The sequence below is a fragment of the Scyliorhinus torazame genome, chromosome 14 (assembly GCF_047496885.1).
Source record: "Scyliorhinus torazame isolate Kashiwa2021f chromosome 14, sScyTor2.1, whole genome shotgun sequence".
Lineage (NCBI taxonomy): Eukaryota > Metazoa > Chordata > Chondrichthyes > Carcharhiniformes > Scyliorhinidae > Scyliorhinus > Scyliorhinus torazame.
This window is the reverse complement of record NC_092720.1, coordinates 214,320,788-214,340,546: the sequence shown is the minus strand read 5'-3', so window position 1 is coordinate 214,340,546 and position 19,759 is coordinate 214,320,788. Positions and strand designations below refer to the sequence as shown.

General features: G+C 46.6%; 2 protein-coding genes across 2 annotated transcripts in view; both read right to left on the bottom strand.

Annotated features, from left to right (window-relative positions):
• Nucleotides 1-1,253, bottom strand: part of LOC140390488 (zinc-binding protein A33-like) — a 28,883-nt gene extending 27,630 nt beyond the window's left edge. The window contains exons 1-2 of the mRNA XM_072475655.1: nt 1,168-1,253; nt 841-1,074 (exon numbers count right to left, since the gene is read on the bottom strand). Of these exons, the coding sequence (XP_072331756.1) occupies nt 841-1,074; nt 1,168-1,206 (273 nt within the window). The 5' untranslated portion in view covers nt 1,207-1,253. The remainder of the gene's footprint in view (nt 1-840; nt 1,075-1,167) is intronic.
• LOC140389154 (uncharacterized) overlaps nt 1-19,759 on the bottom strand; it is a 181,570-nt gene that overhangs the window by 114,260 nt on the left and 47,551 nt on the right. Inside the window, exons 9-14 of the mRNA XM_072473313.1 lie at nt 19,663-19,741; nt 9,549-9,649; nt 9,048-9,123; nt 7,461-7,483; nt 7,282-7,363; nt 6,294-6,469 (exon numbers count right to left, since the gene is read on the bottom strand). Coding sequence (XP_072329414.1) covers nt 6,294-6,469; nt 7,282-7,363; nt 7,461-7,483; nt 9,048-9,123; nt 9,549-9,649; nt 19,663-19,741 — 537 coding nt within the window. The remainder of the gene's footprint in view (nt 1-6,293; nt 6,470-7,281; nt 7,364-7,460; nt 7,484-9,047; nt 9,124-9,548; nt 9,650-19,662; nt 19,742-19,759) is intronic.

Below are 19,759 nucleotides of genomic sequence, written 5' to 3'. Positions count from 1 at the left end.
AGTGTTGTAGCTGTACTAGAACAGCTTGGCTAGGGGCACGGCAAGTTCTGTAGCACAAGTCCTCAGTACAATTTCCGTAAAATGGCCTCTTTCTGCACTGTAGGGAATCTATGGATTCTGTGGAAGAGTGCAAATCCCGTCTGCCAAGTGCTGCTTGCCAATCAGATGTTGGGAACTCATCATCCCTCAACAGCATCACAGGGGCCGAAAGAGAAAGTGCTGGAAAATCTCAGCAGGTCTGGCAGCATCGGTAGGGAGAGAAAAGGGCTAACGTTTCGAGTCCGATGACTTTTTGTCAAAACACTTTTCTCTCCCTACAGATGATGCCAGACCAGCTGAGATTTTCGTTTCAGATTCCAGCATCCGCAGTAATTTGCTTGTAGCCCCACAGGGGAGCCGGTCGGTGGCAGTTGTTGGTAATGCACCCTCCAGAGGCCCAAGATGTGCAGAAGTATCAGGTGACAGGTTAATGATGGAGGCGGGGATTTGCATGCTGGAGGTCAGAGGGAAGGGGTGGTGTGAGGGAGGCAGGGTGAGAGTTGACCAGGCTCTCAGTACACCCGCACCCAGAAGGAAAAAACAGTAAAAAGGGGGAAATAGGCATACTGGTCCAAACTGTTTCTTCCCTCAGGGCATCTCCCTCCCCATACTTTGCCAGGCCGGAAGGAGTTAAACTGAACACGCTGAAGTGAAAGTTATCAATGTATTCAAGGGGAAAGTAGATTAACACAAGAGGGAGAAAGAAATGGAACAATATTTTGACACGATGGGAGGAGGCTCATGTGGATCATGTTGTGACTGTGAACTTTCACTGAACTAAACTGAAATATAATCCCTCACCTTCAGAAATCTCACTCCGTCTTTTTGTTCCAACTGTTTTTCCAACTTTAAGAGTTTCTCCTGAATAGAATTTAAATTCTCCTGAATTTCACAAAGATTTTCCTCCATCGGTTTTAGAATTTTTTCCTCTTCTTCCCTGAGATCTCGGATGAAACGCTGCTCTTTCTCAGTGAGAATCTGGTGCATTTTAGTGAACTCGGATGTGATGTGGCTCTGCAGACTGACCGACTGTTTCTACAAGAAGAAACATTAAAAATAATATGTTTCTGTAATAAACACAACAAAACAATGAATTAAATTTGGAAGCTCAGCACAGGGAGACTTTACCCTAATTTGGGAAATCTTCTGTTTCTGCTGCTGCTCCATTTCGAGAACCGTCAATTTCTTCTCTGTGAGAGAATCAAAGGAAGATTTCACTCTACCCTGGAATTGGGAGAGAAAATAAAAAAATTAAAATGTTAGACCCTGAAAATGTGATCAGATAATCAGGGGATCAAATCTGTTCCCTTTTACCTTGTAGATTTCAACAGCCTCTACAATCGGCAGAAAGTTGTGAGATTTGTGTTCCCGCGAATCTCTGCAAATCAGACAGATCAATTTCTTGTCAGTTTCACAAAACAGCTCCAGTTCTTCCTGATGTTCCTCACAGTGAAGTTTCAGATCCAGCTTTAATTTCCGAGCTTTCTCAGCCAGATTCACTAAGACCCAACTTCTCCTCATGTTTCTTTCTGGAAACTCCTGTCTACATTCCGGGCAGGAGTTTGTTTCCCTCTTTTCCCAACACTGGGCGATACAGGAGCGGCAGAAGTTGTGTCCACACTCAAGTGAAACCGGATCAGTGAAGAAATCGAGACAAATGGGACAAATTGCCTCCTCGGTCAAATTCTGAACCTGCTGTCTGAGAGCCATATTCACACTCAACACGTCATAATTCAGTTTCAGTTTCAATGTTCCTGTGCTGCCGATGATAACATTCGATTCAGTAATCGCCTCGTGAGATTCACTGCAATATCTGGGGAACTATTGTTGTTTGCTGCTCTAGGTCCCTGTTGTGTGTTGTTTTTTCTGTTCTGTACGTCACAAAAGAACGGAGGCTTCTAAGGATGAATATTTTCTGTTTATTATTAATTTAGAAACAGACAAAATAGGAGTAGGCCATTCAGCCCTTCAATCCTGCTCCACCATTCAATATCATCAGGGCTAATCCTCAAGGCCATACTTAAAAAAAAAAATCATGCATGGGATGTTTGATGTCGCTGTCTGGGCCAACATTTCTTGCCCATCTTTAATTGCCCTTCTGCTGAATGACTTGTTCGGCCAATTAAGAGGGCATTTCAAGAGTCAACCACAATGCTGTGGATCTGGAGTCACGTGTAGACCAAACCAGGTAAGGACAGGAGATTTCAGAGTCATGGAGTCATAGAGGTCTACAGCACTAAAGGATATTAGTGAACCAGATGGGTTTTCTGACAATCGACAATGGTTTTATGGTCAGCATTGGAGTTTTAATTTCAGATTTTTACTGAATTCAAATTTCACCACCTGCCATGGTGGAATACGACCCCGGGTCCCCAGAGCATTAGCCTGCTTTTCCAGATTAATAGCCAGTACAAATGCTGCCACGCTCTCCCCATACCCCTAATGCCGTTAGGCTCCAGAAATCTATTTCTTTCCTAAATATACTCAGTGACTTGGCCTCCACAGCCTTCTGTGGTAGAAAATTCCACAGGTTCACCATCCTTTGAGTGAAGACATTTCTCTTCATCTCAGTCCCAAATGGTCTACTCCATATCCTGAGACTGTGACCCCTTGTTCTCGACCCCTCCAGCCCCAGCCAGAGGAAACAACATCTCTGCATCCAGTCTGTCCAGCCCTGTCCGAATTTTATACGTTTCATTTAGATCCTCCCTCATTCTTCTAAACTCTTGAAGACAAGCCCTGTTGACTCAATCTCTCTTCATACGACATCCTGCCATCTCTGGAAGCAATCTGATCAACCTTCACTGCACTCGCTCTATGGCAAGTATATCCTTTCTTCGATAAGGAGATAAAAACTGCACACAATGCTCCAGGTGTGGTCTCACCATGGCCCTATATAATGACAGTAAGATATCCTTGCTCCTGTACTCAAATCCTCAATGAATGGCAACATACCACTTGCCTACCTAACTGCTTGCTGCACCTGCATGCTTTCTTTCAATCACCTGTGTACATGGACACCCAGATTCCATTGTACATCAACATTTCACCATCTATCACTATTTAAACAATACTGTCATTCTGTTTTACCTACCGTGGTGTATACTTCACATTTGGCCACGTTTTATTGCATCTTCCATGCATTTGCCCACTCTCAACTTTTCAAAGGCACCTTGAAACTCTTAACATCCTCCTCACCACTCACATCCCCACCTAATTTTGGGTTGTCAGCAAACTTGGAAATATTGGGCGCAATTTACCAGCCTCGTTGCGCCCGACTTGCTATAAAGGGAGTGATCTGCTTACCACCCACCAACTTCCTTTTGTTTGTTTAAAACTATTATATTCCTAACTTTTTCATTTCTGATGATAGATCATTGGTCTGAAATGTGAAAGTCCTTCCCACAGATGCTGCCTGGACTGCTGAACATTTCCAGATTATATTTTTATTTTTATTTTGAATTTCCAGCAACTACAAGATTTTACTTTTGGAGATTCATGCTCTGGCTGTGGGGAAGGCGGTGGTGCAGTGATATTATCTATCACTAGCCTCATCATCCAGAGACCCAGAGTTGCTCTCTGGGGAGCAAGGTTCAAGCCCCACCACCACAGATGATGAAATTTGAATTCTATTTTTAGAAAATCTGATGTTGACCATGACACCATTGTCGATTGTCATAAAAACCCAATGGCCTGCCAAGCCATTCTGTTCAAGGACAATGATGGGTGGGGCAATTAACGCAGGCCTAATCAGCAACTCTCACATTCATGAATTAAAAAATGTAACTAATAAGAACAAAACAAAGAACAGCACAGGAACAGGCCCTTCCACCCTCCAAGCCTGCGCCGATCATGTGTCCTATCTAGACCAACTGCCTGTATCCTTCCATACCCCATCTGTTCATGTGTCTAGATAAGTCTTAAAGGTTGCTGACGTATCTGCCTCAACCACTTAAATTAGTAGTGCATTCCAGGCCACCACCACCTTCTGTATAAAAAAACTCCCCCCGCACATCTCCACTGAACCTATCCCCCCTCACCTTGAACTTGTACTCCCTTGTAATCGTCATTTCCGCCCTCGGAAAAAGCCTCCAACTGTTCACCCTATCTATTACCCCTCATAATTTTAGAAACTTCTATCTGGTCGCCCCTCAGCCTCTGTCTCTCAAGGGAGAACAATCCCAGTGTATTCAATCTCTCTTCATAGCTAATACCCTTCATATCAGGCCACATCCTGGTAAACCTTTTCTGCACTCTTTCCAAAGCCTCCACGTCCTTTTAGGGTGTAGTGACCAGAATTGGACACCGTATTCCGAATGTGGCCTAACCAACGTTCTATATAACTGTAACATAATTTGCAAACTTTTATACTCGATGCCCCGTCCAATGAAGGCAAGAATGCCATCTGCTTTCTTTACCACCATGTCCACCTGTACTGCCACTTTTAAGGATCTGTGGACCTGCACTCATATTTCCACTTCCGATAAATTACAAGGCTGGCTCTTCCCATTGAAACCACTACATCATGTGCTGGAGAAAGCTCCTCAGGCACCCTTAACCTACAGACAGTTACACTAATACAAATGTGCAGAAAGGACATCACATTTTCCCATTAAAATTAATGAACACTTCTGAACACTGACTAGAATATATTTGGTAGATGGTGTGAAACATTGAGTTCAATGTTTTCTTGAGATAATTGAGAAAATTGGCTTTGGTAACATTTTGCAGAGGAGACTTATCAGGATGTTGCCTGATCTGGAGGGTGTCAGCTATGCGGAGTTGCTGAATCGACACAGATTGTTTTCATTAGAACGACGGAGGTTGAGGGGTCATGAGAGGCATGGATAGAGTGGATGGGCAGGCACCAGGGGGCTGGTTTAGCACAGGGCTAAAGAGCTGGCTTTTAAAGCAGAGCAAGGCAGGCCAGCAGCATGGTTCAATTCCCGTACCAGCCTCCCCGAACAGGCGCCGGAATGTGGCGACTCGGGGCTTTTCACAGTAACTTCATTTGAAGCCTATTGTGACAATAAACGATTTTCATTTTTTTCATTTCATTTAATGTCCGTGAGGCAAAGTTTAGAGGAGATGTGCGAGGCAGTTTTTTTTACACAGAGGGTGGTGAGTGCCTGGAACGCGTTGCCAGGGGAGGTTGTGGAATCAGATACATTAACGGCCTCCAAAAAGCATCTTGACAAATACATGGATAGGATGGATATAGAGGGGTACGGCACTAGGAAGTGCTGAGAGTTTTGGCCAATGGTGGTATCATGACCGGTACAGGCATGGAGGGCCGAAGGGCCTGTTCCTGTGCTATATTGTTCCTCATTCTTTGGATTGCAATCCAGGTCCACAGTGAACACCAGCTGACTCCATCCCCCTCAGCACTCCTCCTCCCTCAAAAGGCAGACAAAGCCTCATTCCCAGGCTTCCTATCCTAACCTTGGTCATGGAGATGGTCATGGTCACACAAGTTGGAGATGTACCAGGAGTCTGAGTATTGTAGAGGAGGAAAGGTTCAAGTGGGATAGGCACTCGGGTTGGCACTTGCCGAAGTTTGAAAAATATCGATGGGTCCTGGAGACAGATACTGATCTGCATTAGAGTTCCTGTAGTGATGACGTTTAGGAATCTGACAGTTTCATCTGACCAGTTGAAGGCAATCATTTTTAGAAGGTGAATTTGGTACATAAATAGGACTTACTTCCTTTGAGAGACATTTATCGCTACCTTCCTTTGTAACTGAGTGCTTGTAAATACTGGGTGAAATGTGATGGCCTCTCCTCTGGCAGGTTTGGTGGCTGAGCAGGCATTTGGTCAGGGAGGGGGGAGAAGTGGGGTGTTGGGACCCTACCACCTTCCTGCCTCCACCCTGATAAATCCATGGGGGTGACTGCCTGTGGATGTTTTTCCAAGAATCTGTCAATTGAGGCACTTAAATGGGCAAATAACAACCGCTGGCTTCAGCCCAGCAAGTGGAAGAGGGGGTAACGGGGTGGGGGGGGGGGGGGGGTGGAGGGGGAAAGGGGGGGTTCACCATGTGGGGAGCAGAACAAGCAAACCATGCATAGTTGCTTGAGTGCTCCGAGGGAACGATCACATTCTCAAAGACACTCACTGATATTGGATCCAGGCATCGGGAAGAGGGTTGGGTATGTGAGGGGGCCTGCGAAGACCCATTTCCTGCCCTTGCTGCCGCCGTGCCCTTTCCCTGTGACATCTACCTGACAAACTCCACTCCTGTCTTCACTCACCTGGGTCCACCATTGTCTGGATCTCCTTCCAGCAGCAGCCAGCACCACCCTGGTAACGCAACCAATGGTGGCCCAGCAGCTCTTGGCAGGTGGGTCTTCCGTCTCGAGGTCTTCAATCCAGGGGCAGACCTGCTGCTGTCAACTGCTTGGGTGGCTGTTGCTTCAACAGGCCTTCCCTAAAAGATGCATCACGGAACTTACACTGGCTCTCCAGCTGACGGCCGTGACCAAGCCGCCGCCATTAAACAGCACTCATCAAGTGGCTGGGGGTGCAGGTAGGTGAGCAGGTGGTGAAGATCAAGGAGAGCTGGGAGGGGAGATCAATTGGGGAGTATGGAGTGAGGCACTGAGTGGGGTAAATGGGACCTCCTCTTGTGCAAGGATGAGCCTGATACAGTTTAAGGTGGTGCACCGGGCGCATATGACTCGGGTGAGAATGAGTGGGTTGATTCAGGGCGTAGCGGGCGGGGGCCAGCGAATCACACGCACATGTTTTGGGGATGCGAGAAATTGGAAAGATTCTGGGTGGTGTGTTCGCGGTCTTAGCCCGGATAGTGGAGGAAGAGGTGGACGATATTTGGCGTTTCAGAGAAGCCGGAGCTCATGGAGAGGAAGAAGGCCAATGTCTCTGATTGCATGGCGCCGAATTTTGCTGGCGTGGCAGTCGGCAGCGCCACTGGGGGTAGCAGCTTGGTTGGGTGACCTGTACGATTTCCTGCGGTTAGAGAAGATAAAGTATGAGTTAAGGGGCTCAGCAGGGGTGTTTGAGAAAAGGTGGGGAATGTTTGTGACCGTGTTGGAGGAGCTGTTCGGCGCAGGGGGGGAGTTATGTTTCCCGGGATGTTTATTTGCTGTAACCTGTTTTGATACATGTTTGTCATAAAATACATTCAGAAAAAAATGAGAGCACACATTCACTTTGATATTTGTATGTACAATTCAAATGATGCCATATATGGCTCAGGTTAAGGGAACTTATGAGTTTTACCAGAGTTAATGACATCCAGCATTTCTCTCCACACTGGAATCGGTAAAGGGCCAGTGACAGCTCATTATCCAGGTCGTTAAACCTGTAAATATTAAAGAGTTGATTATAAATTGACCAGAAACATTTTGCTGAGTAATTTTACCAACTTGCACTAGGTTTCAGTAAAGTTCGTGTCCTACCTCCTCTTCCGAGATATTTCCTCCTGAAATAAGTAAAACACAAATTGAGTTGACGGAGAAGGACTGTCCATATCCAGAAAGCAGAAATGACTCTCACATTGGCATGATTTATGGTGGGGGGAAGAAACAGAGTCCCGTTTTGGGTGTATTTTGCGGGCTGTTTCTCATCAGTACAGGAAGAGATCGGGACCCCATTTTTAAATACCACCCGATCTCGCAACCCTTTCATTGCAGCCTACGGACAACCCTCCCCACACCCCATGCCCCCACTCCCAATGACCAAACTTACAGCCTCGAGCACCCTCACCCCACCTCATAAGGGCAGGGCAACCCCAGCACGGGTAACTTGCCAGCTGGGCACTTTTTAAAAAAAAATTTAGAGTACCCAATTCATTTTTCCAATTAAGAGGCGGGTCCAATCCACCTACCCTGCACATCTTTGGGTTGTGGGGGCGAAACCCACACAAACACGGGGAGAATATGTAAACTCGACACGGACAGTGACCCAGAGTCGGGATCGAACCTGGGACCTCAGCGCCATGAGGCAGCAGTGCTACTCACTGCGCCACCATGCTGCCCAGGGGGGCTTCCTACTATAAAACACATGAGGCATCAGCACTCTGTCTCTTTCCACTGGTGACAACTGTAGTGACAGTCAGGGTGTATATATTAGTTAGCACCTTCTACACGTGGCTCAGGGCTCGCCTGGTCAAGTTAGTTAGAGTTAGCATACTTAGAATAGTAGAGTGTCAACCCACAGCAAGCTATGTGCCTTGTTACAGAAGTTCAATAAATCGCATTGAACCAACGTCTAAGTTTGGTGTCTGCTTTCCAGTCTTACTGCATCCAGTTGCAGTCAGTGTTACCCCAAGGTCAATAACATGACATGGACCCCACACCTGATACCATGTTGTGTTATTGATCCTCTAAGTATGCTAATTCTAACTAACTCGACCAGGCTAGCCCTGAGCCACGTGTAGAAGGTGCTGCTAGTAGGAAGCCCCCCTCTAGTGTTCTGTCTAGTGATTGGTTGTGTTCTGTCCTGTGTGTTGATTGGCTAACCTGGGTGTCTTATCACTGCCTGTCTTTACCTCATGAAGTGTGTGAGTGCATATTATGACAGGTCTCAGTTGGTACTTCCAGCCCCTCTTACTGTGTCCCTTAGTCTCACACTGAGTATCTTAAAGGAGTTGCCACCAGCATACCCAAACAGCATTTGTTTTTTTGTCTCCACTCAGTGGCAGAGGAATGAAGCCCTCAGGGGGACAATTCATGCCCACCTGGTGGTGGATAAACCAACTGTACCCAAATTAACCAGGGCAGAGGCGGTAAGGTAGCAGGGTGCCCACCCAGCAACCTCCCACCCGACTAAACATCGCCCTGCCACAAAACCCAGAAGAGGGTATTCAACTACACCCATTGAGGTGAAAGGTACAGATACATTTAAGGAGAAGCTGGAGAAATAAATAAAGGAGAAAGGAACAGAAGGATATATTGACAGGGAAATGAAGTAGGATGGGAGGAGGCTCGTGAGGATCATGTTGTGACTGAACATCCACTGAACTAAACTGAAATATCATCCCTCACCTTCAGAAATCTCACTCTGTCTTTTTGTTCCAACTGGTTCTCCAACTTGGAGAGTTTCCCCTGAAGCGAACTTCTTCTGAATTTCACAAAGGTTTTCCTTCATTGGTTTGAGAACTTGTTCCACTTCTCCCTTGATTTCTCGGATTAAACGCTGCTCTTTCTCAGTGAGAATCTGGTGCATTTTAGTGAACTCGGATGTGATGTGGCTCTGCAGACTGCTCGACTGTTTCTATCAGAAGAAACATTAAAAATAATGAGAGGGATTCTACCATTCCCCAGACTTGGTGGCGCACCATTCGCTGGTAGACGGATTCTGTCTTCCCGCTGCTGGTGAATGGGATTTCCCATTGAAACCGCCCATGCCGGGGAGAAACTCATGGGCAGGGGAGCACCGCCAGTGGGAAAAGAGAATCCCAACATCTGGAGAATTCCAGCCAATATCTGTCTGTCATAGCAACAACAAAATAATAAATTACGTTTCTAAAATCAGCTCAGAGATACTCTCCCCTAATTTGGGAAATCTTCTGTTTCTGCTGCGTCTCCATTTGTAGAACTGCCGATTTCTTCTCTGTGACAGAATCTAAGGAAGATTTAACCCCATCCTGGGATTGGGAGAGAAAATCAGAAAATAAAAGTGTTAGACCTGAAAATGTGATCAGATAATCAGGGGATCCAATCTGTTCCCTTTTACCTTGTAGATTTCAACAGCTTTCTGAATCGGGATGAAGCGGTGTTCTCTGTGTTCCCGCGAATCTACACAATTCACACAGATCAATTTCTTGTCAGTTTCACAAAACAGCTTCAGTTCTTCCTAATGTTCCTGACAGTGAAGTTTACTTTCCTTCTCTTTCCCATTCAGCTTTAATTGTCAAGCTTTCTCAGCCAGACTCGCTAAGGCCCGATTTATTCTGAGGTTTCTTCCCTGAAACTTTTGGCTGCACTCTGGACATTGTATATCCTTCTTTTCCCAATACTGGTTGATACAGAAGTGACAAAAGTTATGTCCACACTGCATTATAACCGGGTCGGTGAAGAAACCAAGACAAACGGAGCAAATCTTATCTTCAGTCCAACTCTCCTCCTGCGAACTGGAAGCCATGTTCACACTCAGCACTTCCTGATTCAAACCACTTTGAAGTTCAATGTACCTGCTCTGTTACTGAACACATTCAGTGCAGTAATTCCAGTGTGATATTCACTGCAATCCTCAAGGAATTATTGTTATTTGCTGCTCTCGATTCCACACTTTGAGAGCTGGAGATAAAACCCAGAGTGGGAGAAGAGGGTCCGATCGGTAATAATTGAAGCCAAGCGATGAGAGTGTAAGTCTGCTTTGAAGATGGGTGGGGAGAGGATGGGAGGATGTGGGGTTTTCCTGTAAGTGACTGCCAGCTTGCTGCTCTACTTTATAAACAGTACATGTATCTCAAAGCAACTGTGATGAGAAATGAAGTATAGAGAGGTACTTAAAGTTGTAGGAGACACAAACAGAAACACTTGCAGAGTGCATCCTCACCAGTTCCTTTAAATCCACCATGGTGGTCCTCTCAGTGATCAATTTGGTGAACCCCCTGTTGGAATTGCTCATCTAAAACCCCGGTAAGGGGCCATTCGAATGTGGTCGATGCCATTAGTTTTGAAGTGCCTCCCCTGTAAAAGCTGTGCTATTATCATTTTTTAAAATGTATTTGTGGGACGTGGGCATCGCAGGCCGGGACAGCATTTATTGCCCATCCCTAATTGCCCCTTGAGGATCTGGAGTCACATGTAGGCCAGGCCAGGTGAGGACAGCAGATTTCTAGGTTTATGACAATCGACAATGGTTTCATGGTCATCATTAGATATTTAATTCCAGATTTTTATTGAATTCAAATTTCACCATCTGCAGTGGGGGGATTTGAACCTGGATCCCCAGAGCAGTACCCTGGGTCTCTGGTTTAGTAGTCCAGTGGCGATACCACGACATCATTGCCTCCTCATGGATTAGATACCAATACCTTACTAAGGCCATGAATGGAGAAGATGCAACGCAGAGTTTCAATGGTGGCTGCTGAGGTTGTCGTTCCCAATCCCTGGACATCCAGCCACTTGGAGTAGGCACCAACAAGTGGGAGTTGGTTAGCTCAGTTAACTTGCTGACTGGCTTGTGTTGTGGAGTGATGCTGACATCATGGGTTCAATTCCTGTACCGGCCTTCTCAACCAGCCCCACCTTCTCAACCTTGTCCCTTGCCTGAGGTGTAATGACCCTCAGGTTAAATCACCACCAGTCAGTTCTTAAAGGGGGAGGGGAACCTTTGGTAGTGTAGTAACCTTTAGAGCATCAGACTCTGGGCGTTAATTTAGAGGGCCAGTTTAGCTCAGTTGGTTGGACAGCTGAGTAAGGCCAATAATTCTCGCAGAAAAATGATGGGACAAGGAGTGCTCACTAATGTTCCCTTGTGGTCATTGATGTTCCCGTGTCTCTTTGGGCCACATTTGGGTGTACAGTCACCCTGGGTAGAGGGTGAACAGACTTCAGCACTGCAGTGCAGGTAAACCAGTCCAGAGATTCGCCATCAATGAAAACAAAAGTCTTCACTTCAAACCGTTTATGATGTGTCGGGAACCTCAGGCCAGAAAACATATCCACTGGTTATAGAAGAGTCTGAGAGTCATCACCCTCGTAGGGGCACCCATCCATCAGTAGGCTCCATTGCACCACATGGTCTGGGGCATTGATGGGGGTTGCCCAGCAGTCATGCAGCCTCAGGATAACCATTGGGTCAGCTGAGGTTATTCATGAAACCTCCACTTTCTCAATCGTGTCCCTCACCTGAGGTGTGGTGACCTTCAGATTAAATTACCACTAGTTAGCTCTCCCCCTCAATGGGGAAAGCAGCCTATGGTCATCTGGGACTATGGCGACTTTAAGATCATTCAGATGCTCTTACTGTTGAGGGGGTTAAATGTATAGGTTTTTCAAACAATGTGCATAACACCTTTGTACCTGGGTAAGCCAGTAACTCCATAGGACAGGATGACTCTCTTGCTTTTACATTGCTGTAAATTCAAAATTAATTCATCTGGCGTTTAAAATGTGTACCCGACACAATCCTAATATGTTTTTATTTCTTTATTTTTTAAACCCTTGACTACTTATGCAGTCTTCATACAATATCTCAGAGAGCTCAGAAAAGATTATTTATTGATATTTTAGGCTATCGCAATTTTCAAAGCAGTTACTGTTTGAGTAGAAATCAAAACCACCTCCACCTAGAAGGACAAGGACAGCAGATACCTGGGATCACCCCCATCTGGAGGTTCCCATCCAAGTCACTCTCCATCCTGATTGGGAAATATATTGGCCATTCCTTCACTGTCGCCGGTCAAAATCCTGGAGCTCCCTCCCTAACAGCACAGTGGGTGTACCTACACCTCAGGGACTGCAGCGGGCTTCAAGAAGGCAGCTCAGCACCCCCTTGTCAAGGGGCACTTAAGGAGGAATAATAAATTCTGGCCTAGTCAGCAAAACCACCCACATCCCATTAATTAATTTAAAAAATGATTTAACAATGTTTACATCAATTATAATTTTTAAAAATCGATATGCAAAAAGGTGACAATATGGACTGTGACATTCTTCTTCGGCGATCACTCGCTAATGAGTATGATTGTCCACGTAATAAACTCAGTGTTACTGGTCATGGGTTCTGTGGGTCCTTGCGTGGCTGATGAACCCGATCCGAGAGCCGCATCTTCAACCCCACACTTAGCAGGTGTTTCCGTGAGGTGGGATCGGACGTTGGACTCGCGATCGCGGATATTTCTTTCTCACGTTCTTTTTCAGGGTCTCCTCTTGCCATTGGGTGTTCTTGAAGAATTGTGTCCCTTCCACCAGGAGGTTCCTCCAAGTTGGTTTCATCTGAGCAAGGGTCTCCCAGGCATTGACATTGATGTTGCATTTGTTGAGGAAGTCATCAGGGTGTCTTTGAAGTGCTTCCTCTGCCCTCCTCCTGTTTGGAAACCTTCCTTGAGATGGGCAAAGAGGTTTTGCTTTGGCAGTCGGGACTCTGACACCTTAATCACATTGGCAGCCAGCAGAGTTGGTTTTGGATGATTGTGGCCTCGATGCTGGTGTACTTGACTCTTCAAGGTCACTGATGCTAGTAGGACTGTCCTCCCAGGTAATCTCACACGGCGTTGATATTACCGCTCCAGAGCCTTGAGGTGGAATCTGTATGTAATCCATGTTTCTGAGCCATATAGAAGAGTTGTGAGGATGACCACCTTGTACAGTATCAGTATCAGTACTTGGTGTCAGTATCAATGTCACGGTTGTCAAAGATTCCCGTCCTTAGGCATCCGCAGTAGGCATTCACAGACTGGATACAAAGGTGGATGTCCACATCGATCTCCGCCTCAGAGATATTCTAAACCACAGTGTGTCTTAACCTGTATTCGGTGGACAAATGACTATGAGTCTCAGTTTATAAAACAGAACAATATTTATTCACGCGCCCACAATGGTTATGGTTATTCAATCACAATGGTTATGGTTATTCAATCACACAGTCCCAATCAAAGGTTACACTATACACCAATAGTTCCAAGATCTTAACTTAACTTGGTAGTGACCGACAAGTGCGAGGCCGATACAGGCCTGTTATTTGTGGTTCCGGTCTTGTAGTCCCTATTAGTTGGTTATCAATCTGGTTCTCTTCTGGCTCTTTCTACAGTTAGGAGAGTTTCTCCATTGATCCTGATGGAGGGAGAGGCCGGATCCTGCTCTGGGGTGGGTTGGTAAATGACTTGAGTCTTCTTGAGATTGCGGCTGAGACTGAGGGCGGGATTCTCCAGCCACACCCGACCGCCTGAGGTCAATGGACGGTCCGCACCCAACCCGTGGCAATCATGCCGCGGGCGGGGCAGAAGAATCCAGCGCCGATTCTTTGGTAAGCTTCCGTGAAGGTGTCAGGCATATCTAGGATGATTCCATTCTGATTGAGTGGAGATGGCGATGTCATCCGCATACTGAAACTCCCATTCAACAAGTGGGAGAAAAAAAGTGTGATCCAACATTGAGAGCAGGGTTGGAAATGGCCCCGTTTATCTGTCCATAGAGAGCAAAGCAAATCCGAATACCATACAGCTAATTGTTACAAAAAAACAGTTTTCTGACAATGATTTCATATAAACACCTACATACTTTGCAAAAATGAATGGAGACCCATCAGTAATATCACATGCACAGTGAGATAATTGCAGACATTTACCCAAAGGCACAAAGAGAGGCATCGTGTGTATCTGAGCTGATCTCCTGCAGTCAAGGCTGAGGCTGGAGCAAGTCTCCCATCCACCATCACAGTCAGATGATGGATCTCCAGATCGACCTCCGCCTCCGAGGAGAGGTGGCTCCCCAGGTATGGGAACTTTTCCACATTTAAGAGGGTTTCTACGTTGATCCTGATGGAGGGAGAGACCGGATCTGACAATAATTGACCTGGAGGAATCACTGAAGCAGAGAATGGTCACAGCACAGATCATGTCAGTTCAGTCCATTGGGTCCAGTAGAAGAAACTCTGATGGGCCCACTCCTCACCCTTTCTCTGCAACACTTCCAATTTTTCTACTTAGCTGCTCGTCCAATTCTCTTTTGAAAGTGTGGTGGCTCGAGTCAACACTGAGGAGGCTTCTTATATAACAAAAGGGGATTGTTGGCAACAGCAATAAGGTTAACTATGTATAGGCACAAAGGTCTCTCTAACTGGTCTTTACTCTATGCCTACTGGGTTCACACTGTCCCTGTTCTCAGGCCTCTGTTCTTTTCCCCATTAGTTGGGGTTCACGCACCTCAACCGGTCACGTGGTCCATGAAAGATTGGCCTTAAAGGGGCCAGGCTACTACATCCCTGCCCCTTAAGTCCCTCAGCAACATATGTATACCAGAAGTCGTTTACAGTTAACTGTTTACAAGAAAGGCTGAGACATAAAAAAGGGGCAGTCCAGAACAGTCCTTCATCGGGTTACTCTGTCAGGGGACACTTTAGGCCAAGTGGACTGCCTCAGTCCCCTGACCAGTTCCTCAACCAGTGAGGTTGTGCCTTTGTCAACGGCAGGAGGTTTCTTCGAGGACTCGGCCAGTAGTTCAAGGGTGTCCCTCTCTCCAGTTCCCCCAGGGGCAGGGTTTCTTCTGAATTCCCCAGAGTCATAGAATCATAGAATTTACAATGCAGATGGAGGCCATTCGGCCCATCGAGTCTGCACCACTCTTGGAAAGAGCACCCTACCCAAGCCCACACCCGCACCCTATCCCCATAACCCAGTAACCCCACCCAACACTAAGGACAATTTTGGACACTAAGGGCAATTTATCATGGCCAATCCACCTAATCCGCACATCTTTGGACTGTGGGAAGAAATCGGACCACCCGGAGGAAACCCGCATACATGGGGAGAATGTGCAGACTCCGCACAGAACGTGGCCCAAGCCAGGAATCGAACCTGGGGCCCTGGAGCTGTTCTCTCGGTTCAGGCTCCATCCCGGGAGCATCGGTGAAGCCTGCTGTATCCACCTGTTCAGTCATTGTTGTTGTGGCCTCTCTGCTCCTTCCAAGCTCCATGAGCTTCCGCACCCGTCTACCCTATAAGTCCATCAGGTATGAGACAAGACAGATTTTTCCCCAATTTTGCCAGGTAGCCACAGTGGGCCAGATGCAAAGTTTCTTACAAAGATTAGTCACCAGCTTTAAGCGATGTGCTGCCTTTCACCAAATTGTGCTGCTTCTTTTGGGAGCCTAGCCACACCTCCATCCGCCCCGCCAGATTGGGGAGAACAAGGTCTAAGCGAGTCTGAAGGTGATAGGCCATTAATATCTCTGATGTGGGGGTTCATATTGTATGAAAGGAGGAAGTGTGACAGTCTATCAGATTGGCTCTTTCTTGCAAATGTTTGTACCGTTCTTTCTGCTAATCCATCCGAGGCCGGTGGTAAGGGGCCGTTCGAATGTGGTGGATGCCATTAATTTTGATGAAGTGCTGAAGTTCCTTCCCTGTAAAAGCTGTGCCATTATCAGAAAACCAGGGAAGGCCTTGAATGGAGAAGATGCAACATAGAGATTCAATGGTGGTTGCTGAGGTTGTCATCCCCATATCCTGGACATCCTGCCTCTTGGCGTGGGCGTCAGTTCGTATCAGGAACAATCTTCCCAGGAAAGGATCCACAAAATCAACATGTAACTTGTCCACGGACGGCCAGGTCATTCCCATGGATGCAGGTAAGCCGCAGGCGGTAAGGTTTGCTGTGACTGACAGAGGTCACACGGTTAAACCAGATTCTCAATAACCTCATCAATACCCAGCCACCACATGTAGCTCCTGACCAACAGTTTCATTGTAGTTTGGCCAGGGTGTGCACTGTGCCATTCCTGCAGCAGAGGCTCTCTTGTTGTGGTTGTACCCCAGACCTAAACTCCATCCTCACAACTGAATTCATCTTTTCTGATGAGGTAAGGCCTGATCTGAATTGTTGAAGTTGCCATCCGGTTAGAGCCATTCGCTTGACTTTCGATGACTTTCGCTGAGACCAGCAGAGTATCCAGAAAGCTTAATGCCACAATCAACTTTGGGGGGTGTTGTTTTTAAAAAAAACATTTTATTAAGGCATTTATGATTTTATAACTATAAACTATACAAAGGCAAATGTAAACATAGTTCAGTGCGTAACACATCCCTCCATCTCTCACTATTCCCGCCTGCTCTGAACACAAAATAGTCTAACACCCCAACAACCCCCCCCCCACCCCCCACCCCCATCCGCCCCTTATTGACTCCGCTGACTTTGGGGGGGGGGGGGGGGGGGTGTTGTTAATAGTGAGAAGGACAGTCTTAGGCTACAGACTGATATTGGTCAGCTGGTAAATCAGGCAGATGAAATTTAATCTTAACAAGTGTGAAGTGTTACATTTTGGGAGTCTAATAAGAGTAGGATATACAGAGTGAACGGTTGATCCTTCGGGAGTATTGAGGAACAAAGGGAACTTGGTTTACAAGTTCATGGTTTCCTGAAGGTGGCAGCACAGGTATACAGGGTGGTGAAGAAGGCATACCGAATGCTTTCCTTCATTAGCCGGGGAATAGAATATAGGAGCAGGGAGGCCTTGGTACAACTTCATAGAACATAGGTTAGGTCACAGGTGGAATATTGTGTACAGCTCTGGTTGCCACACCATCGGAAGGATGTGATTGTACTGGAGGGGGTGCAGAGGAGATTCACCAGGATGTTGCCTGGGATGGAAAGTTTCAGCTATGAGAAGAGACTGGATAGGCTGGGTTTGTTTTCCCTGGAGCAGAGGCTGAGGGGTAATCTGATCGAGGTATACAAAATTATGAGAGGCGTAGATAGGGTAGGTCATAAGAACCTCTTTTCCATGGCAGAGGTGCAAAGACCAGAGGGCATAGGTTTAAGGTGAGGAGTAAGTGCTTTAGACGGGACCTGAGGAATATTTTTTTACCCAGAGGGTGGTAGAAATAACGAACGTGCTGCCTGAGAAGATGGTGGAGGCAGTTGCTCTCACAACATTTAAGAAGCATCTAACGAACACTTAAATCACCATGGCAGAGTAGGCTATGGACCAAGTGCTGGTAAACGGGATTAGAATAGATTGGTATTTGATGGCCAGCATAGATATGGTGGGCAGAAGGGCCTGTTTCTAGTCTGAGCGACTCTATGACAGTCGCTGGTGGTACAGGTGGCGGTGTCAGACTTTGGGGGAGCGGGACCCGGACTCTGGGCTTTATTGTTGGAGAACTGAGTCCCCGGATGATGCTGGAAAACATAGTTATAGGCTGCCAATAACAAAGCCCATCTCTGTGTCCTGGCCAAAGCAACAGGAGGAATTTTCTTTTCCTCACAGAGGAGCCCTCGCAGTGGTTTGTAATCTGTTATAATAGTGGAACTGTGGCCTTCTTTTTCAATTAGTGTATTTTGCGTCTGTGAGAGGTCGAGAGGTGAAGATGATGGGCCTGTCTGAGCCGTTCTCCATTCTATGGGACAGATCTGCACCGATCCACTTGATTACCCCTGAATTAGGTCAAGCTCATTCGGAGTCACATTCTTATGATTGCACAAGACTTCCTGAAAAAATGGCATCTGATATCCTGAAAGTTCCTAGCCAGTTTCGCTTTATCTGACGCAGCCAATCTTGCTCCATGAGGCTTAGCCATTGTCCTTCCACTGGGCAGCCTGTTGCTGACACAACACTGGTGTCATCGCTGTACCCAAAATCTTCAGGATCTACCCGATATACTTCGGCAACTTAGTTGTGTTACTAAGGCTCGAATATTGGACTGCTCCTCAGAGGCATTTGAAGGTTTGTTCTCCCACCTCCGTGGCCAACACACCTGGGTTGACCTCCATGCTTAATGGTGAGCCAAAAAAGACTATTTTTATTGGCGCTGCTTTGCTTACTTTTACCACATTCAGCCATTAAATTTCTGATTCCTCTCGGGATTATTCACCACTTTATTCACTGGAGGTGTGTGTTTTTTTTAAAAACGGGGTGCACCGTGTCTGGCGCAACAACATGTTTGAACATGGCCTTTCCTGTTGCGTCTAAAACAGATGAAATCCCTACAGTGACACATTTCTTGGAGGTGATCTCCCCTGTTTCTACAACGTTCGTCAAAATCCTCGCTGTTTTGCTTCCTTGCTTCTGACTGTGATCCTTCTCCTGGGACCTCTCCAGTACCTGTCAGTTTGGGTGCATGCTTTGCAGCCATTTCACTCCACTGTTGATTTGCCTCACCTTCCTGCACACACTGTAGCTCCGAAGGGCCTTTCTCAGCTATTTTCTGACTTGGGCTATTTCAATTGCCTTGTCTCGGCCAGCAATTTCCTTTGCACGTTCAAATTGTTGGTGCCACATATCAGGCAGTAGTAGAACTTTCCCCGTCTTTGATGACCAGATCCCCCACCCTCCTCCAATGTCTGGATTCCCCCTGTGCCTGTATACCCCCATTCCCCACTGCTTCACTGTCTTCAGTCTCACCCGGCCTTAGTCAGGAAGGTCGGACAAGACGAGCGCTTTCCAATTCACTCACTGGTAAGTCGCTACGGAATGACAATCCACCATTAAAAAAAAAAAATTTAAAGTACCCAATTCTTTTTTTCCAACTAAAGGGCAATTTAGTATGGCCAATCCACCTACCCTGCACGTCTTTGTGTTGTGGGGTTGAGACCCACGTAGACCACGGGGAGAATGTGCAAACTCCACACGGACATTGACCCAGGCCCAGGATCGAACCCGGGTCCTCGGCTCATGAGGCAGCAGTGCCAGCCAGTGCTGTCCCTGACAATCCACTGTTGATTGCCTCTGAGGAAGTTAAGGATAGGATGCAAATGGTGAAGCAGCTGGACCAAGCATCTTGATACCTGGGAATGGAGTGGAAAGAGGTTCGAGGGGAATCATTTTTCACCACAGAGTGAGAGCCAGATGTTCCTCATGACCATAAGTGCAGGAAGAGGAAAGAAGCATCAATCACACAAAGATCTGGATGTCCCAGCAGAGTCAGAGTGTATTCCAGCAGATGCAAGAAGCACACAGCAGAGACCATTATTATCCCAGCAGAATCCTCACCTCAGAGAACAAGACATACCCAACACAGGCATGAGGATAAAGTGAAACACAGCTGCTCTCTTCTTCAAGGTCACAGAGACTGGAAGAAAAAGGTGGG